This window comes from Pyrgilauda ruficollis, unplaced genomic scaffold (genome assembly GCF_017590135.1).
Source record: "Pyrgilauda ruficollis isolate IOZ18807 unplaced genomic scaffold, ASM1759013v1 scaffold43, whole genome shotgun sequence".
In the NCBI taxonomy this organism is placed as follows: domain Eukaryota; kingdom Metazoa; phylum Chordata; class Aves; order Passeriformes; family Passeridae; genus Pyrgilauda; species Pyrgilauda ruficollis.
The window spans coordinates 6,797,550-6,815,021 of NW_024525823.1; the positions used below are offsets into that span (position 1 = coordinate 6,797,550).

General features: G+C 36.9%; 1 protein-coding gene across 1 annotated transcript in view; it reads right to left on the reverse strand.

Annotated features, from left to right (window-relative positions):
- PDSS2 (decaprenyl diphosphate synthase subunit 2) overlaps positions 1–17,472 on the reverse strand; it is a 111,966-nt gene that overhangs the window by 31,444 nt on the left and 63,050 nt on the right. The window contains exon 3 of the mRNA XM_041478120.1: positions 11,000–11,198. Within this exon, the coding sequence (XP_041334054.1) occupies positions 11,000–11,198 (199 nt within the window). The remainder of the gene's footprint in view (positions 1–10,999; positions 11,199–17,472) is intronic.

The following is a 17,472-nucleotide window of genomic DNA, read 5'->3' on the forward strand; positions in this document are numbered from 1 at the left end:
TGTAAAGACTTTTAATGCATAATTCAGTCATTTTCCTTAAGGACAACATAACCAACAGAAGAAATATAATTTTCCTTGTCTACTTCCACATGATACCTTACACAGCTTCTTAATACCTTTGCAGATCCATGGCAGCAGATCCTTGCACTAAAGTACTGAACAACTGCTGCTGAGTGACCCAGGTTAGAGAAATACCTGACTGCTTCAGCTTGACCCTTTTGGATGGGCAATTTCATTACAACTTTTTTCTATATAAAACAGTGAATGAAGAAGGTTTGGTGACTATGGGGTTCTATAGATGTAAACACCTCCCCATCCATAAGTGATGCAGGAGAGCATGGTTATAAAATGCTGCTCCCACTCACGCTGCTGCAGACAACTATTAAACTGGGATATGTTCACAAATGAATTCAGGATTAAAGTGAATAGCACAAATTGTACCTGCAAGTAGCATCTACTATTTTGAACAGTCTGTACCTGAACAAATGTGAATCAGAAGACAAATTAGCATCTGACAGAGGGAATCAACTTAATGAAGCTGCAGATGTTTGTTAAACTAACAAATCAACAACCTCCTTTACCAGGGGTAGCAGCAATCAGATTCTAGACTCCAAGTAAAATGCTGCTGAATTTCAAAACACTGATATTAACAAGTGGTTACAGTCCATCGAGAAATCAATATTCTTTCTAGCCAACAAGAAGTCAAATACATCAGCATTTTGATTAAAAATACAATTAACTTACTTATATTACTGCTAAAATTTTATGCATTTTACCATATTATTACACTGAAACCACTTGAGATATCAAGGCACTTTTATAAAAAATTTTACCATGGAAAGGTTCATTTTAAAGAGAAGCTTTACAGCAATGAAAAGAGAAGGGAAGATATATAATCTATTGCCCTATTTACACAGCACATTTATTTTAGCCTCTCCTGCAGTACAACACCTGATGGGAAGGAATGCAGAAGAGGGAACCAAATTCTCCTCAACAGTGCCCTCTGACAGGATAAGGCAACAGGCACAAATGAAAACATGAAATGCAACCTGGATACAGGAAAACAGTCTATTGTCAGGTGTCCAATAATGGATCAGGTTGCCCAAAGGGGTTGCAGAGTCTCCATTTTGGGAGATATTTAAAATCCGTCTGGACATAGTCCTGGGCAACTATCTGTAGCTGACCGTGCTTGAATGAGGGTTTTGGACTGCATGATCTCCAGAGATCCCTATCAACCTCAACCACTCTGTGACACCAGCAGCTTCTGGAGAAGGACCACAGCTGATTTTACATATTTACATCTGCAGCATCAGTAACAACTTTCCTCATCTTTGAAATAATACACTCAAGGTTACACAGCTGGTGACAAATACTCTCTTAGGTAAGAGTTAAATTTACTGATTGTACTAGGAATAATTCCCCTGTTATAAATAGCTACATTCTTGGGAGACTAAGAAAGGCCATGCAGACTAATCTCAGATTGTTATCTCTATTGCTAACAGCTTTGAATTGCAACCAAATCATCACAAAAATATATTTTCACTTTTTAAAATTCTACTGCCTGTTGAAGTCATACTCCAGGTGTACAGCTGAATATATCCCAGCCACTATAACCTGCAGTCCTGCAAAACTGTATATTAACTGCCTTGTCATGAAAATCCACCTCCAGAAAAAAAAAAAAAAAAAAGTCTGTTTCAGATAATATTGGGACAGCATTTCACCCAATATAGATCTGATTGTTTTTTATCCTCCTATGCACTCTCAATAGGAATCTTACTATGTCTGAGAAACAGATTTTGAAAAAAGCCATGAAAACAAAACTTGAGATCTTCCATTTCTTCAGCTATAAAGAGAATGAAGCTGACATTGCAAATATAGTTTCTGGAGGTCATCACCTTAGAATCACAGAATCATTAGGTTAGGAAAGACCTTTAAGACCATCAAGTCCAAACTAAGCCCAGCACTGTCAAATCCACTGCCAAACCATGTCTCTAAGCATCACATTTACACATCTTTTAAAGACTTCCATGCATGGTGACTCAACTCTGTACAGCCTCTTCCAGTGCTTTTGTTGAAGAAATTTCACCGGTACTCTCATTTCACATACCTGTTCAGTGAAAATTCTTTTTCATTTTATAATTTGTGTAAGGGCTAAAGCTATTTAGCAATGAATTCCTCCATGATTATTCACAGCTGTGAAAGAAAAAGCTGTAACAAACATCTCTGTTTAAGAAATGCAGGCAGTGCCAATACCTACTGTAATTCAGTGGTGAATGAAGTAGCAGAACTGCTGGCTCTTGAGAGCCCTTTCCCACAGTACGCATCTCATGCAGGATAAAACATCATATAACCAAAAGTTTTCATTGCTTCAATTTCTTAGAATAAATTTTGTTTTCTTTTGAATATCTATTTGCTACATATTCTGACATTGATCTTGGATACATACAGTCACAGTTAACAGTCACAGAAAGATTAAATCTAGACATTTTTTAATGTTTGTCTTAAATCTTTCAAAGGTAATTTCTCTGAAAAGTGAGGGGGTTTAACTTTAGAAAAAAGAAAAAAAGTTTTATTCCAAAATTTGGCTTTAACATTCAATTACATTTATATGTATAGATAGATATATATGTATATATATACACACACAGATATAGACACACACATATACATACATATATTTAATATGCACATATATATCTCAAGCCTGTAAATATTTCTGACTCTTAAAGTATTTGTGTTCACTACTAGACAACTGCCAATTCAGTGCTGTACAATAAGGGAGCAAATGTAAGAGGAGCAGACCCCAGCTACCCAGACCTCATTAGTCTTGAGATGTTGAATGACCTTTGACTCTCATCAGATTCAGCCTTTCTTCAGTTGCTTTAGTTTTTATCTTCAGTGATGTTTAGTCATCTCTGAAAAGCCCTCTCTTTCATGTAGATGGCATATCTGTATTTTCCAAACCATTCTGTTAAATACGAGGCAAACAGCAGTTCTATAAGACAAAGAATTACTAAACCAGGTGTTAGAAGCAGCTGTGCAGTTTATCTCCAAGGAAGACAATATTTACCTGGAATAATGACAGGTATTTGGTTAACAAACTTAGGCAGTAAACACTGACTTCAGTCTGCTGGGCAGACCAGAGAAGCAGAAGGACATGTCTGATTGCTACTATGAGGAAGGTGAATTCAGATCTAAGTTGAGGAGATTGTTAGTGAGATGATTCAGAGGCAAGAATATTGCATGGACTTTGTGCAAATTGGTGTAAAGATCTTTGGTAGGCCACTGAAAATTCATCAGAACTGAACAGAAAACTTCCTGAGACCGCCAGTCGCTCAATGTGACATTGAGGCAGAATCTCAAACACTCACAATTCTGTTCTCAACAGCACCATGCCTTGAAGCTTTAAAAATATTCTTGCAGTGTATTTTTGGGAAAGATTTTAATCTAGACTTGCTGATACAACCATACCTGTGATGACATATTCTGCTATCAGTCTCAGTTTCAGTCTTTCCATGTTCTGCAGCAATCATTCTGCTACAAGGTACTGTTTGTAAGTCACAGACATCCACGAGGGAAGTGGCAGAAATCACTCTTTCTTTTTAGAAGCATTTTTTCATGCAGAAGTGGGAGGACAGAAAACAGATTGAAATCTAAACATAAAATTTTCCAGCAGTGCCATGGCCAAGAATCAGAAAAATATACTCTTTCCATGCAGTCATATACTAACCACCATGGAGACCAACTTTAGGAAAGCTTAACATAAGCATTAGCTTTAAAAACCAGTACAGGTGCAAAAGGCCACTAAGGTAAAGGATAAACCTATTTGAGGAATGCACTGATTAGGAAGGCAAAGTTAAGCAGTTTTAATCTCAAAACTGGCATTCATTGCAATGCAACAGGACTCTTACTGATCTAAAAGGAGACTGTTTCTAACATTATCACAATTACAGATTGTCTAATTTTTAGAATTTTAATTTAATAAGTTAATAAACTGTGTCACCTAATCCTCTAATTTAACTTCTCTAAAAGATTACTTTTCAAAAATATAACCACAGTTATTAAGGTAATGAAATTTTACAAATATTCAATTATATTACTGGTTATACATAGCAAATGTTAAATAGAAAAAAAAACAGTGGAATATTCAGAAAACAGAATGTTTCATTGCTCAGGTGTTGTTTTAGGGGCTACTTCTTGAGAACAATGGCAAAAGATGCACTTGCCAAGAAACTGTTCCACAGACACAAGCATCAAAAGAGACAATGAGAAGAGTACAATGCAGTAATTAGGAGACTCACTAGCATCATTCCACAATTTTAATGTCATCATCAATATCATAAAAGCTGTTGCCTCTAATGACAGCAGAAATGTCAGACAAAAGTTTTACAGCAGTAGTGTGGGAAAAATTTGATTACCAGGTACTGATTCCAATGGATTTTAACCTTTTATCTCTAACACACAAGATTTTTTTTTCCTCCCTTATGCTTCAATACTTTCACCAACTATTACAAAAATTGCCTTTTTCCTACTAAACGAATTTCACATGGTTGTCAATAAAACTTCAGTAAATAAATCTTATTAAAAATCCAGTGTTTGAGAACATTTGGAAGAAAAACCAATACATGTCCATTAAATGAACATAAAGTTTGTTTCAATTACCAACTCTTTTATATTTTAATTTACAGTAAATGAAATCTAATTTTACCTCTCAAAGGGTATGCAGATTAGTATATTTTGGTGCCGTCTAAATAGAATAATTATAACAAATAACACTTTTCTTCATTATTATTCATACGTAATTATCTATTATTATGCATTTCTCAGCACTTAAGAGTGTGTTTGCATTCTCCAAAAAAAGCTATGCTAAGTTGTATGACAATATTCAGTATGTATCTCAATATTTTAAGATACAGAACTGCATACTTAGGGTTGCCTAAGGAAGAGCTTTATTATGTAATAATTCAGTCATGGTAGCTATGTTGCCCTGTGTCATCTCCCATTAGTTTAAAGGTTCAAAAACATTAGACTTTTTTCTTGGTTTTCTTCTCCCTCCCAGTATCCAAACAAAGCAGTGTTTCTTAAGTGTACTTTTCCATAAATCAGTTCAGAGCTCTTTAAACTCACCTGCATTTTTCAGTAGTGTCTGGTTTTGAGACATGCCCCTGTGGCATTCTAAAATTGCAAATTAAAACAAAAATACTCAACAATATAGATATTATCCTACTCCCTATCTTGTCCAGTACATCATCATCAAACAGTGTCTCAGGGGAAGGTACACCAAGATAGACATGATAAAGTGCTTCAGAAAAGCTCTTTAATCAGTTCTCTACATAAAAATCTGAAGGGTTTTTTTTCTTCTTTTTTTTCTCCCCTCAAGAAGACATCATTATCAAACTTTATAAACTGTATCTTAACCTAATTTGATCTCTGATCTCTGCTTCTCCCCACATTCCTGTCACCCAGCTGCTCTATAAGCTGATAATTTTAAAGATACTCATCTCCAACAGCAGCCTGTACTAGGGAAGAAAAAGAAAGTCAATATGTGAGCAAAGACAAGGAGTTAAAAACAATTAAGAATATATAAGTGATTCAAAAATTATATTATCACCAGCTTCAGTTTTCTATATGAACACTGTAACTGGGAGCAAACACATTACTTCTGGTACTCAATGTTTCTCCATGACTTTTTTATCCTGCCTTCTCTGATCAATAAAGCTACTGAATCCCAGTAGGAAAATTCAGGTTATAAATTTCTCTGTTTGTGTTATGTAAAATATAATAAAGCTATACGCTGAAAACATACTTAGCAGATATTTATGGTTCAAATCTTTCACCAGAGATAACAAAGAAGAATCTCTCTAAAAAAATAACTTTCATTGCTCTGAAAATTACTCATCTCCACTACATTTAAGAAGGAGGACGTTCTACTTACCTCAGACAAAATGCACTGTTCTGAGGGATGGTAATTTGAATCTATTACAAGTCAGTAGCTGCTAACAGCTGGCTTTACACTGGAAACTATTAACATTTAGTTTCCATTTTAAAAGGGTATTTGTTGTCAAATTCCTGATAGTTTTTTTTTACAAGTTTATGTTATGTTCTTCTCTTGACATCATTCAGGGAAAGAAAAAGTCTGATACAAGTAACACCTTTGTTACATGACATGTAAAAATTAAAATTGTGGATTCTACCTGGCTTGTTGTCAATGCTCAAAAATGTCAATTTAAATCAAAAGAGCAACTGGCATAATTTCAGAAAGAGGATGTTCTCCATATCCTTCACTGCACACCAAGGTTGCTTAAGTTCCAGATTGAGCCTTCCCCACAGGACCACAATTGATGCTACAGAAGTAGAAACCATCGCTCATGATAAACAGTTCTTATCTGAAGTGCAGGGCACCTTCAGGTGGTTGCAACAGGAAGACACAGGAGGATTTAAATTAGTAACTTATTGATGTTAATGTAAACACAAGGCTTATTTGATAAACAACACACTTATGCCTTTAGGAATACATAAACTTAACATAAGGAAATGGATCCACTACATAAGTACTACATCTGTGCTACTGTTTATTTATGAACAAATAATGCTTAATAAAGCAGTGCTCTACAACGTGGTCTTCTGGCAGAGCTCTGCATTGACAGACAAGATTCTTAAATCCAATTCCAAGCTTTCAGCCTGTAGATTTTAAAGTGTTTATGTGAAGAGCTTCATCATTTCAAGGCACTGAATTACAATTGTGGGAAAATTGAGTCAATTCTTAAGATTTCAGTAAGAACTACAGAGAACACTACCATAGCACACACTTCAGGTTTTTTGGGATGGTTTTTTTCTTCCTTTAGGGGGGAGGTTTATTATTTTTTTTTTTTGTTTTGTATATGTTGGGTTTTTGGTGGTTTTGTTTTGGTTGTTTGGCAGGTTTGTGGGTTTTCTTTCCTTAAATACAAAGGGACGCCCTCTTATCAGTTTATGAAGTTGCAAGAAATGGATTTGCAAATTATTTTACCATTTTCTAGGCATTGCACTAAAATGCACCATTTCAGCCTTCTGAAGTTCTATGCATCACTCTCTTTAAGTGTAAGAGCATCAAAACTGGTTTTAATCATGTCTTTTAAGCACCTCCTCTATAGTTTTATAAGACAACTGATGATTCAGATGCTCAAGGAAGCACCAGCTTTAATGCTGTGACAGGCTTCTTCCAACTTCTCTGTTACAAACACTGAAGAAGCACATTATTTGATAATATTGTGGTCAGTATCCACACATCACTCGTGGTAAAATACCCATATTAGACATCCACGACAGGTGACAAAAATGCCAATTAATGTTTGTTACTTTTGCTATGTTTGCATCTGAATGCCACCCTAAAAATATTATAGGAAGTGGAGGTTACTTAAGCAGAAATCAAAGACAAAACCAACAGTTTTTGCTACCAGAGTCAAAGAGGGACTTCTATTCCAAAGATTTGCTTTTAGCAGTTTCATCCCCACATCCTTGTCTAGGCAAAGCAAGATAACAAATGTTAAAGACACACTGTCTTCAGACGGCAACGAAGAACCACCCATTAAACAGATCGTTTTACACTTCTTAATAATTCATTAGCACATTTATTTGAAACTGCTTATGGTCACATATCCCACAGGATAGCTGGGAGGTACCCTGTTTTGTTAGACAAACATAATTTACTTTTCCATCACTCCCACACCTAGATGTTTACAATGGCTTCCACATATATATTACATATACCTTATCACAATCCTAGTATTGGAGCATTGCAGACTCAAAATGAGAAAACCTACCAAAATAATTCTGCCATCCCGTATAAACACACTCCAATCCAATAAGTCAGCACATCACCACACACTACTGCATTGTTAGTTAAGCAGCAAAACACAAACATGCCCTTCCTTGCCAAAGGTTCGCCATTCCACTGCTGATATAACAGCTACTAAAAGATCCCAAACCAATTCATCTTTGGGCTCAATTCTGTTCTAAAATCCATGGATTAGCAATAAACAATCTGCTAGAGCATGCAGTTCTGAAGTAAGGTTTTATCCATATAATTTTCAATCAACAACATGACTCATCACTGCAATCAGCAGGCCAAGAAGTGCCATCAGCCAAAAGGTTAGTTTATATACGGTGATCAAAAAGTACAAGAGAATTGTTAACACATGTGATCTGATCAATCTAATGCTTTGTACTGTAAAGGCTTTTGAAGAAATTAGTGTTTATTTTCAACAGTTTTCATTAACTTAAAAGATGTAGAACTTTGCCATGATTACAAAAATATAGCACTCACATGCATCTGCCCTTCAATATTTTAAGTCTCAGTTGATACCAACTTCTTCTTCATAATCAATGTACCATGATTTTGCCAAGCAGAAAATGAGAATGCTTTCTTCTGAATTGTTATGTGTTCAAAAAACAAAATTTGCAATGATTTTGTAGTAGCACAACAGCAGAGTTTACCTTAAGGAGGCTTTCTAACTGACAGTTAAAGCAATCTAGAGTCCTTGCACCTCAGAGATCAAAAACCATAAAACCCAAAACCCCACCCCAAAACCTTCTTTGACATAACTTTAGCAAACTAATGAGAGATATGAGCACTAGTTTAAAAGAAAACCCCAAAAACACAAACCCTGAGCCTTGATTCTTGTTAATATCATTATAGTAATATTCTATAACAGTAGCAAGAAGAGGAAAATTACTACGAATTAACAACAACAATTCCTATATTTAATGTTATTTAAAAATCAAAGTGTTACCTAAGGCAATTACCTTGCAGCCTTTTAATATCTACAGGGAAAAGCCTAAGGGAAAATAATTGACTTTGCTAATTTTACCCTTGGCAATTATAAAATAGCTCTGCATTTCATTACGACTACAGAATTTCACGTCTAATTGTCAGCCCCGAGAGAAGCAGAGAGATAAATGCATCATACACAAGCTCAGACATGAATTTAACAGACAATAAAATTATCCTGGTAGCAATGAGTTCAGTTATGTTAAAACCCCCTTTAATTTAAATTCTGGTCTACACAATAGCTATGCATGTCTGTGGAGGTTATGGCTACCATGGTCAGTACCGTGCATGATAAAATGCTGCTCATTTCATTAGCCAACTTGCTAAATGCCAGCAAAAAAAGCAGTACTGTGATTTTTACTTTTTACATCAAAGAACACAAAACATTATGAAGGAAAAAAGTCACAGTTATTTCACACTGCTAAAAAACAGATGCCAGATTTGAAAATTCATCATTTACAAAAGAATAAATACAGTATGTTTAAATCATTGCACCTGTCAAGAGATTTCTATAGCTTGTATTTCAATTTTTCTAACTTTGCTAGTAGGGTTAGACGTATGAAAAAGAATAATTTACTAAGTCAATCAGTTTCCATAATGGCATCCCACTTATCGTATGTAGAAGCTATGAAAGTATTTAGATGTCAGAAAAATGAAAAAAAGTGCTAAAATGTTTTGGCAGAATTTTCCAACATGCAGTATAATGATTGCTTTAAAAAAATAAAAAAGTATTTCTTTGCACTTGTACTTCATTTCACTGTAGGCTTGTTTCCTGGCAAGTCTTCAGGGATTATACATTCCTGCTGCAATACTTAATGATGTACTAAATGCAAAGTAATAGTTGCTACATTTTGAAAAAGTTTCCTCTTATGTTGAAACAGAAAATTGATGTAGAGTTAAATCCTTTGGTCTGCCTTGAGAAACTTAGAGGGTACTAAAAAAATGAACTGATACAAATTAATAATAATTACTAAAATCAATTACACCCCATTTTGGTTATGGTGTGCACTATTTAAACTTTTTTTATAATACTTACTACAAGTTAGCACCATAATGGCTTAACCCACTATTCCAGTAGATTGACATCTAATTTTCTGTCTCTTCTCTTGAATCTCAGCTCTGTGTTAGAAAATGACACCACTTCTGAGAGAAACTGTCATACTCCTGATCAAAGGAGCACAGAAATACTCTACTACCACAAGGAGATTTAGCATGAGAATCTAAAAAAAATAGACTACTTAGGCTGACAATTACAACTATGCTGATTATTGACAATTGCACATGACAAACATTTATTTTACATTACAACATGGCAGCAATCTTCAATTTCATGAAAAGCACCTCTGCAAAACGTACTGTTTCCATTGGAATGGCACACTTAGCTCTTCAGCCACACACGCAGTTAGGTGCTACACTAGGCTGGCACAGGGATGCCCAGGAATCTCTCTCCACCACTGGAGGTTTTAAGAACAAGCTAGATAAATGTGGGTCAAGAATGATTTTGTGTAGTTGATCCTATCTGGAGAAAAGAAGAACTGACTAGGGAGAGGAACTCAATGTCTCCATCAGTCTCATTTTCTAAGATAATACATATACGCAACTTGTTTCTCATCAAAAACACCCCCCTGTAAAGTTTCAAACAGTTTGGCTAAGCAGTTGGACTGCAGCTGTCCTTTGAAGCCAGTATATCCACATTAATAGGGCAATCCAATATTCAGGTGTGTCCAAATCCCTAACAATATTAAAAGCAAAAAGTCACCTGAGACAAAGCACTAAAGCCTTTTGCTCCCCAAATTATCTAAGAGAGAAAAACTTTCACAAAGCACAAAGTGAAAGAAAATAACAGACAAAACGTCTTCAGCTGGGAGTTTACCAGAGGTATTGTAGCCTGACATGTCATAAAGATACCACTTCATATGCCTTAAATTCACCAAACTGACCATCCATCCATTACTTCAGTGCTTCAGAATGTATACTAAGGATATCATCACAGTAATTCCATAGGAGACTGTTAAACACGTTCCCAGCAGCAGCAGACTGCCAAATTTACAGCTATAACAGTAAGCCTGCTGATTTTTAAATGATGCTCCATATATACATACATAACTGCTGATTTTTTAGGGGGTCTCTCTTTCAAAATACTTGCTAATATTTATTTGCTTTGGCAGTAGAGGAATTTTTCTTTTTTACCTTGGTATTCTGCAACTGTGCAAGGCTTGTGCAAGCATTTGCTAGAAGAAAATCTCCACTCAAAACAGCCATTTTATTCCCAAACTGCATATCCTTCAGTGGGCCATCGCAGGACTTGAGCTCACCAATGTTTACTATGCCACGATGCACCAGAAAGGCAGTATGGATCAGCTCCGTAATCTCAGCCAGACTTCTCTGACTGAAACAAAGAAAAAAAAAAAGGACAATTATGTTTGATGCCATGAATAGAACAGAGATTCTTAGTGAAAATAAACAAACAACCACATGTGCTAAATAGGTATTTTATTAATTATCATGTAGCTCTTCTCTGTGCTTCTAGAAGCCACAACCAGGAGGTGTTAAACACAGAGAACTGTCACTAAGCATTTCCAGGCAAACCACAGGTACCACAGGCTCCACTTGGGAGAATGCTGCCCTTTGTTTGAATTCTTTCACAAAATAAAGCAAAATAATCAATACAGTCCTCTACGGTGCTTTCTTTTTTTCTGTTTTGTCTACCAGAAGCTTGAGGGACACTGACATGGAGAAAATGCCAAACAGAACGTAATGATGGAAAGAAACAAAGGACATATCAGCAGGGGAGTCCTGAGCAAGCCAATCCAAACAACGTAAGAATGCTGCAGTCAATGACTGCTCAAATTAGGGTTAAATTCATAACAGAATACCTTGCAGTTCAATACTACCAAAGGGGATGGGTTCAGGCAGAAGAGGAAAAACAGTTTAGAACTGTGTACTAATGGTATTTCACTGGTGGTTTTAGTCAGAAGCAAAGGTGACTGCCTAGCAAAGGGGCCAATTTTATTGGACAGGTTTACAAATCACTTCTTACTCCACACATAGCGTGATACATTCTGGGTGTAGGGGTTACAAATCCCTGTGAGAGGCTTTCCACAGAGGTCATTCCATAGAGGCTTGCTCTCTATTTTAATTTTTTGGAAAAGGCAAGAAAAGTGTCATCAGCACAGCCCTCTCCTTCCCCCTCCTCCCACAATTCAGTCCTGTAGCCCTCAACAGTGACTGTCACACTAAGAAGCCCAGAGATGCCACCTTGGCTCAGAACGACAATGGGGTGCTGAACAGACAAAGTAACTGAGCAGGGATAAGGGCAGGGGGAAACAGAGCAATGCACTGGAGCATCCTTTTAATGCTAAATACACGCAGGACGTGTATCTAGCATTCTTACAAAATCTTCAGCACATTCACATCTTCTCTGACTCAAGCAGTTTCCGTTCTGCCATGGAGATTTCACATATGAGCAAAATGCAATCCATGCCCTCAATTAAACAGATGACTGAAGGCCTTAAAGTTCTAATTAATTAAACATAGTACAAAGGTGTGTTATGTTCTCTGTGCTTACTCAGAAGCGGCCAAGCACTGATTCACTGAGTAACCAAACTGATCCATATCTTCACGTACAAAGATACCAGCTGGTACATGCTCAGGTTAGATTCTGCTTCAGTACTAGCACAGCACTGAGCAAATTAATTCTGTTTCCTCTGGACAGTGCACATGTTCCAACTGCCCCAAACCATATTAATCTAAAGTAACCTTCTGCCCCACATATATGTCACTTGTGAACAGTCCCAGCAGCAACTGTTTTAGGGCAGTGGTCAGTGTCAATTAGCAAGAGAGAAGAGATGGGACAGTCACTCGGCCTGGGCAGCACACAAAAGGCAGAGGAGCTGGAGGGAGAGGACAAATAGAGGTTCCTGATGTATTTTGCCATGCACAAAAAAACCCTAAGCTTTTTTAAAAGCTGCATTTATAATTCACAAATTGTTGGCGCCATACAGACAAAAACAATTCAAAAACCAAACAGTCATTCTCCATGTAGACAATAAATCTGAAGGTTGAGGCTGCTTTACAAAGACGTGAGGGAGAAACTCACACAACGCAGTCGCAGTATTGTGATCACGCTTGGCTCGGCTCTAACAAAGGGTTAATAAATTTTCAAGCTCGGAGAAAAAGACTAACAAGACATCCCGATGCTCCTGCTGTCATTGTCAGGGCAGCCCTTGGAGGAAATGTCCGTATCAATTCGGTTTATCAGATGGACAGCTGATCAACATTAAACAGACTTGCTCTGGGCAGACTGAGCCGAGCTACCCGGTATGAATAGCAATGAGAGCCCTCTGCTCCCCGCTGCCGAGCTCTGCCATTTCCGACTGCCGCAGATCCCAGGACATATGGGGATCCCTAGTGACGAGCACATAAAGCTGCAGCTAACTCCGGAGACGGCTCATTTCCCCCAGCTGAAAGCAGGCATTAATATCCTGAGGAGACCAGGCCCGCCTCTGTGACCCCCAACTATTGAAGCAAAACAACGACTGTCCTATTTCTTCATTTAATAAGCTCTTAATGAAGGAAATCAAAATCTCCTTTTTGACTTCAGCATCGCTCTTCATGAAAAGGTTACACAAATACATCAGTGTCATGCTTTCCACATGCTCAGGATCTGGATGTTTTCATTTCTTTTTCTATAATCCGTTTGTTCTTCAAATAGTATTCACATTATTTGTGCTAACAAGAATCATATTAGGCAGATAATCTATGTCTAATTCTGATCTTACATACTGCTTTTCCACTCTCTCTCCCTAGCAGACTAAAAATACAAGAATCAATGCTATTGTAGAAATCCCAGGCAATGAATTTTTTAATGTTTTTTGTGATAATCCCTAGAATACCCACGCACAATAACAAGTGCACAATGCTGCAGATACAAGAGGATCCTTGACATGACTTTGTAAAGACCAGTATCCAACAAATAAACACTGCTGTTACCAAGTTGCTGCTAAGCGGCGGAGGAAATATACTATACACAGCTTTCGCCATCTGAATACAATTCAGTGATCAAATAATTTCGTATATGAAAGCAACCAATCCCAACATACAAAAAAAATATAATGTTTTAACAATACTGGACTTAGAAAGAAGGCAATGGGATGACAAACTCTGACTGCCTCTATCCTGTTTTCATTCCAGTGTCCACAGTCACAAAAAAACCAAGCGGCTGCCGCAATTACTTGTACTTACCTTGGTACAAGGCAGTACTGAGAAAACAGTCAACATGTCTAAACACACAAAGTTCCTAAATGGAAGCATGCTAAGAATCAGGAAAGCTTTATCGCCAAATGCTAACACACTTCCCACGCCTTTCACCTCTGAAGCAAGAATTCCCTGCAAACCACCACCGAAGTTCCTAATTTCAAGTCCTACTCTAAAAAGAAATAATAGGATTCTGTAAAACATATGATAAAAGAGACATATTAAATAGTACAGTTGTATTGAATTTGAGTTAGTACACCTTTCACTATCAGCTAACCTTCAGAACTACACCTGGCTTCTCAAGGGATGACAGAGTATGCAAAAAAAAAAATTAATAATTTAATATCTCATTTTTAGGCATAATATTTCACAGAAACGGGCCAAAGACTTAAATTAGCCACTAAAAACCATATTTGAAAATTTTTCAGGCAACTACAATGAACAAAGATAATGAAACTGATAGATCAAAAATTCTTTAAGAACTCTTATCATTTAAGCTTTGAATTAAAGTGACTAACAGTACACACCCAAGATTTGAACATTTTCTTTGTGATTGTCAATTCAATCGTTTCCCTTCAATACAAAAAGGATTGATTTGGATGAAAAGCCTTACATTCAGGACTTTAAAAAAAAATTTAAAAGTATCAGCATCCATTCCATTTCAGTGACAACTATAATAATCTTTATATACACATACCTATGAATTTGAAATAAAAAGAAACAGTGTCTTTAATGGAAAATCACATATGAAAAAGCATTAACTAAAGAATTAAAGCAATTATTTCAGGTACTGACTATATATTTGGGTAGCACTTAGTATCTGATTTTACATTTTTTGTGAACGTGAACAGAAAGAAAAGTTCTATGAAGACAAGAAGGTACATTCATGTTGATCCTGTATGCTCTGGGTACTAGCTGGTGCTGCACCAAGATAGTTCACTTAGTTACACAGCAAGAAAGGGCAGTGATTTTTACAGTTCTTTTTCCCATTCACCTGTCAAAGTTAACAAACCATGATTAGAAGAACAATGCATAGTGAGTAACAAATAGCATCACAGTGATGGAAAGTCTCATTCCCATCTTCTGTGTATGGTGTCTTTTACAAGAAATTAAATGGCAGAGGGGCAGGTGTTTAGGCCAGTCAACATGTATGGCAGATACTGTGATTTCACTAACAGGGAAAATTTTCAGGGTAAAGCAGCAGATTTGAGCAGAACACCAAATATGCACTGCATTACCATGACTCATGTATCTGTTAACCAGCAGAAAACATATACCAACTCCTATCCTTTAACAAGGTTAGAGACCAAGACTTCTGTGGTTCCTTCTGTCTTAGTCTTAAGATGTACGAGTGTCTTCCACCTGAGGGATAAATCAAGTTGAAAGGCATCAGGTCTATGAAGTTTGTTGAGTATGATGTTTAATTGCATTCCTAACAATCACTTTATTTTTAAAATATCCTACCTCTTTCATCTCCTTCCCTTCCTAGTATCACAAAGTTTTTGAAGCAAAATTTCTACCAATGCTCCTTCATGTATTTTTCTTTATTTATTTTTGAAAAGATCTTGCATTTTCACTCTCTGTCACCCCCACCACCGACTATTGCTTAGGTTCTTTTCCATAACTTGTCTTAGTAAGATCTTCCCTCAGCCCATTACAGGATTTGAAAATGTTTTCTGATTTTTAGTGGGCAGGCATTCACTTGAACTTCACAAGCCAGTTTCCCTAAGCATTGTAGGTGGTTGGCAATGGAGAGTGAAAAGCCTGACTTGAAGTCAGGGTCCTGTTCCCTTCCTTAGTACAGGAATTTTGAAGAAGGGTTTTCACAGGTCTTGACTGCATTGTTAGGGGTACCACAGAACAACCAATTCCCACTTTGTACTCCAGACAGCAACATGCAAGTGAACCAACTTGTATCAGCTTCTGCCTAGTGCCACGGATGTGCCAACACGGTCACCACTGCGTCACCACAGTGTAGCCAGGAGCCCTCCAGCCTGGGAGCCAGCTCCCCATAGCAGGCTGCAAGAATCCACACTTGCAAAACGAAGCCCTGAACTGCTGAACTTGTGTCTGGCTTACTCCTATAATCAGCATCCGTGGCCAAAGAACAGTGATCACAACCTACAGCACATTGTCCTTGGGTTGGGTGGCCTCATCACGGCAACTCCCCTTTCAAGTCACACAGCCTAAAAGAAAAAGAATCTCAGCCTAGAAACAAAGGCATCAATTAAAGAAAATAGGTGAGAGAATCTAGACAAAGGCATACTGTACACAGGTAAGGATCACTACCTCAAGCTCAGTTTAAACGGAAAAAGTGTTAATCTGAAAAGCCAGAAGGAAAATACCACCAGAATCACGAAGTCAAACTGATGTTTTCCAGTTCCCAGAGGCAGGCACACAGGCTGGGACCAATAAAGAAGGGAATATCAAGAGGAAACCTGGTCAGTAAGAAGTACCTAGCTACTGTAAGATCCAGAAACCAGTGACAATGCAGCTATGTGAACAATGAGGAGCAGGTGGTCTAGGCTGACATGGTTAAGAATCAGATGCACTTGCTGTACAGACAAATCTTGTCATGTTGGGACTTTATTAGCAAGAAGGATACAAAGCACATTCTGCAAAGGATAGATATTAAAAGAACAGTGAGATGCGGTGGCAGACCTAGGTATGTTTTTAATCCCTACAAACCAGGACATATGAAACTAAAATCGCTTTGGATCTTCTTTCAGTTATTATAGATTTCATAATCACTAGAAACTGTTAAAAAGGGAGATATCAATTACTTTTCCTGTTCTCAGAGATCCTTCCTACACTGCTAGAGAAGAAACAGACTCGAGACATGAGCCAGTAATTACGTAAGTATTGTTAAAAAAAATAGCTTTAGAGCTTAGGTTTTATGTTTTTTTATTTTTTTTAAAGGAAGGCTGGCTAGCTTTACCTAACTGAACAAACCAAAGGAAAAGCCATGAGTGCTCACCTAAAGGTAGAAAGAAAAAATTATTAAGTTATCTAGAAAAAGACTGCTTGGATTACTTGAACATTGATGCCAAAAATCAATAATAAAATGTAGAGCTACTAATTTATAAGCGTATTGCCAAACTTATAAAATCACATATCATAATCACATTTTAAAATTAGTGATTATCCCTATGGGAAGAGTCACATTTACAAAATGAAGTAAAGCTGTCAAATGCAATACTGTGTTTTTATAAAGCAATTATAAAGATTTAAGCTTCTAATAAAAGGCAGCTTGAAATTCCAGTTGGTATCTGCTATAGACTATATGAACAGCTATGTAGACTATATTAAGTCCTTCATCAAGTAATAGCATGAGCTAAGATGTTTACTTCTTCAAAGACTTACTTCTCTCATTTTGTAAATAATGATGCAGATATTCAATGTTCAAT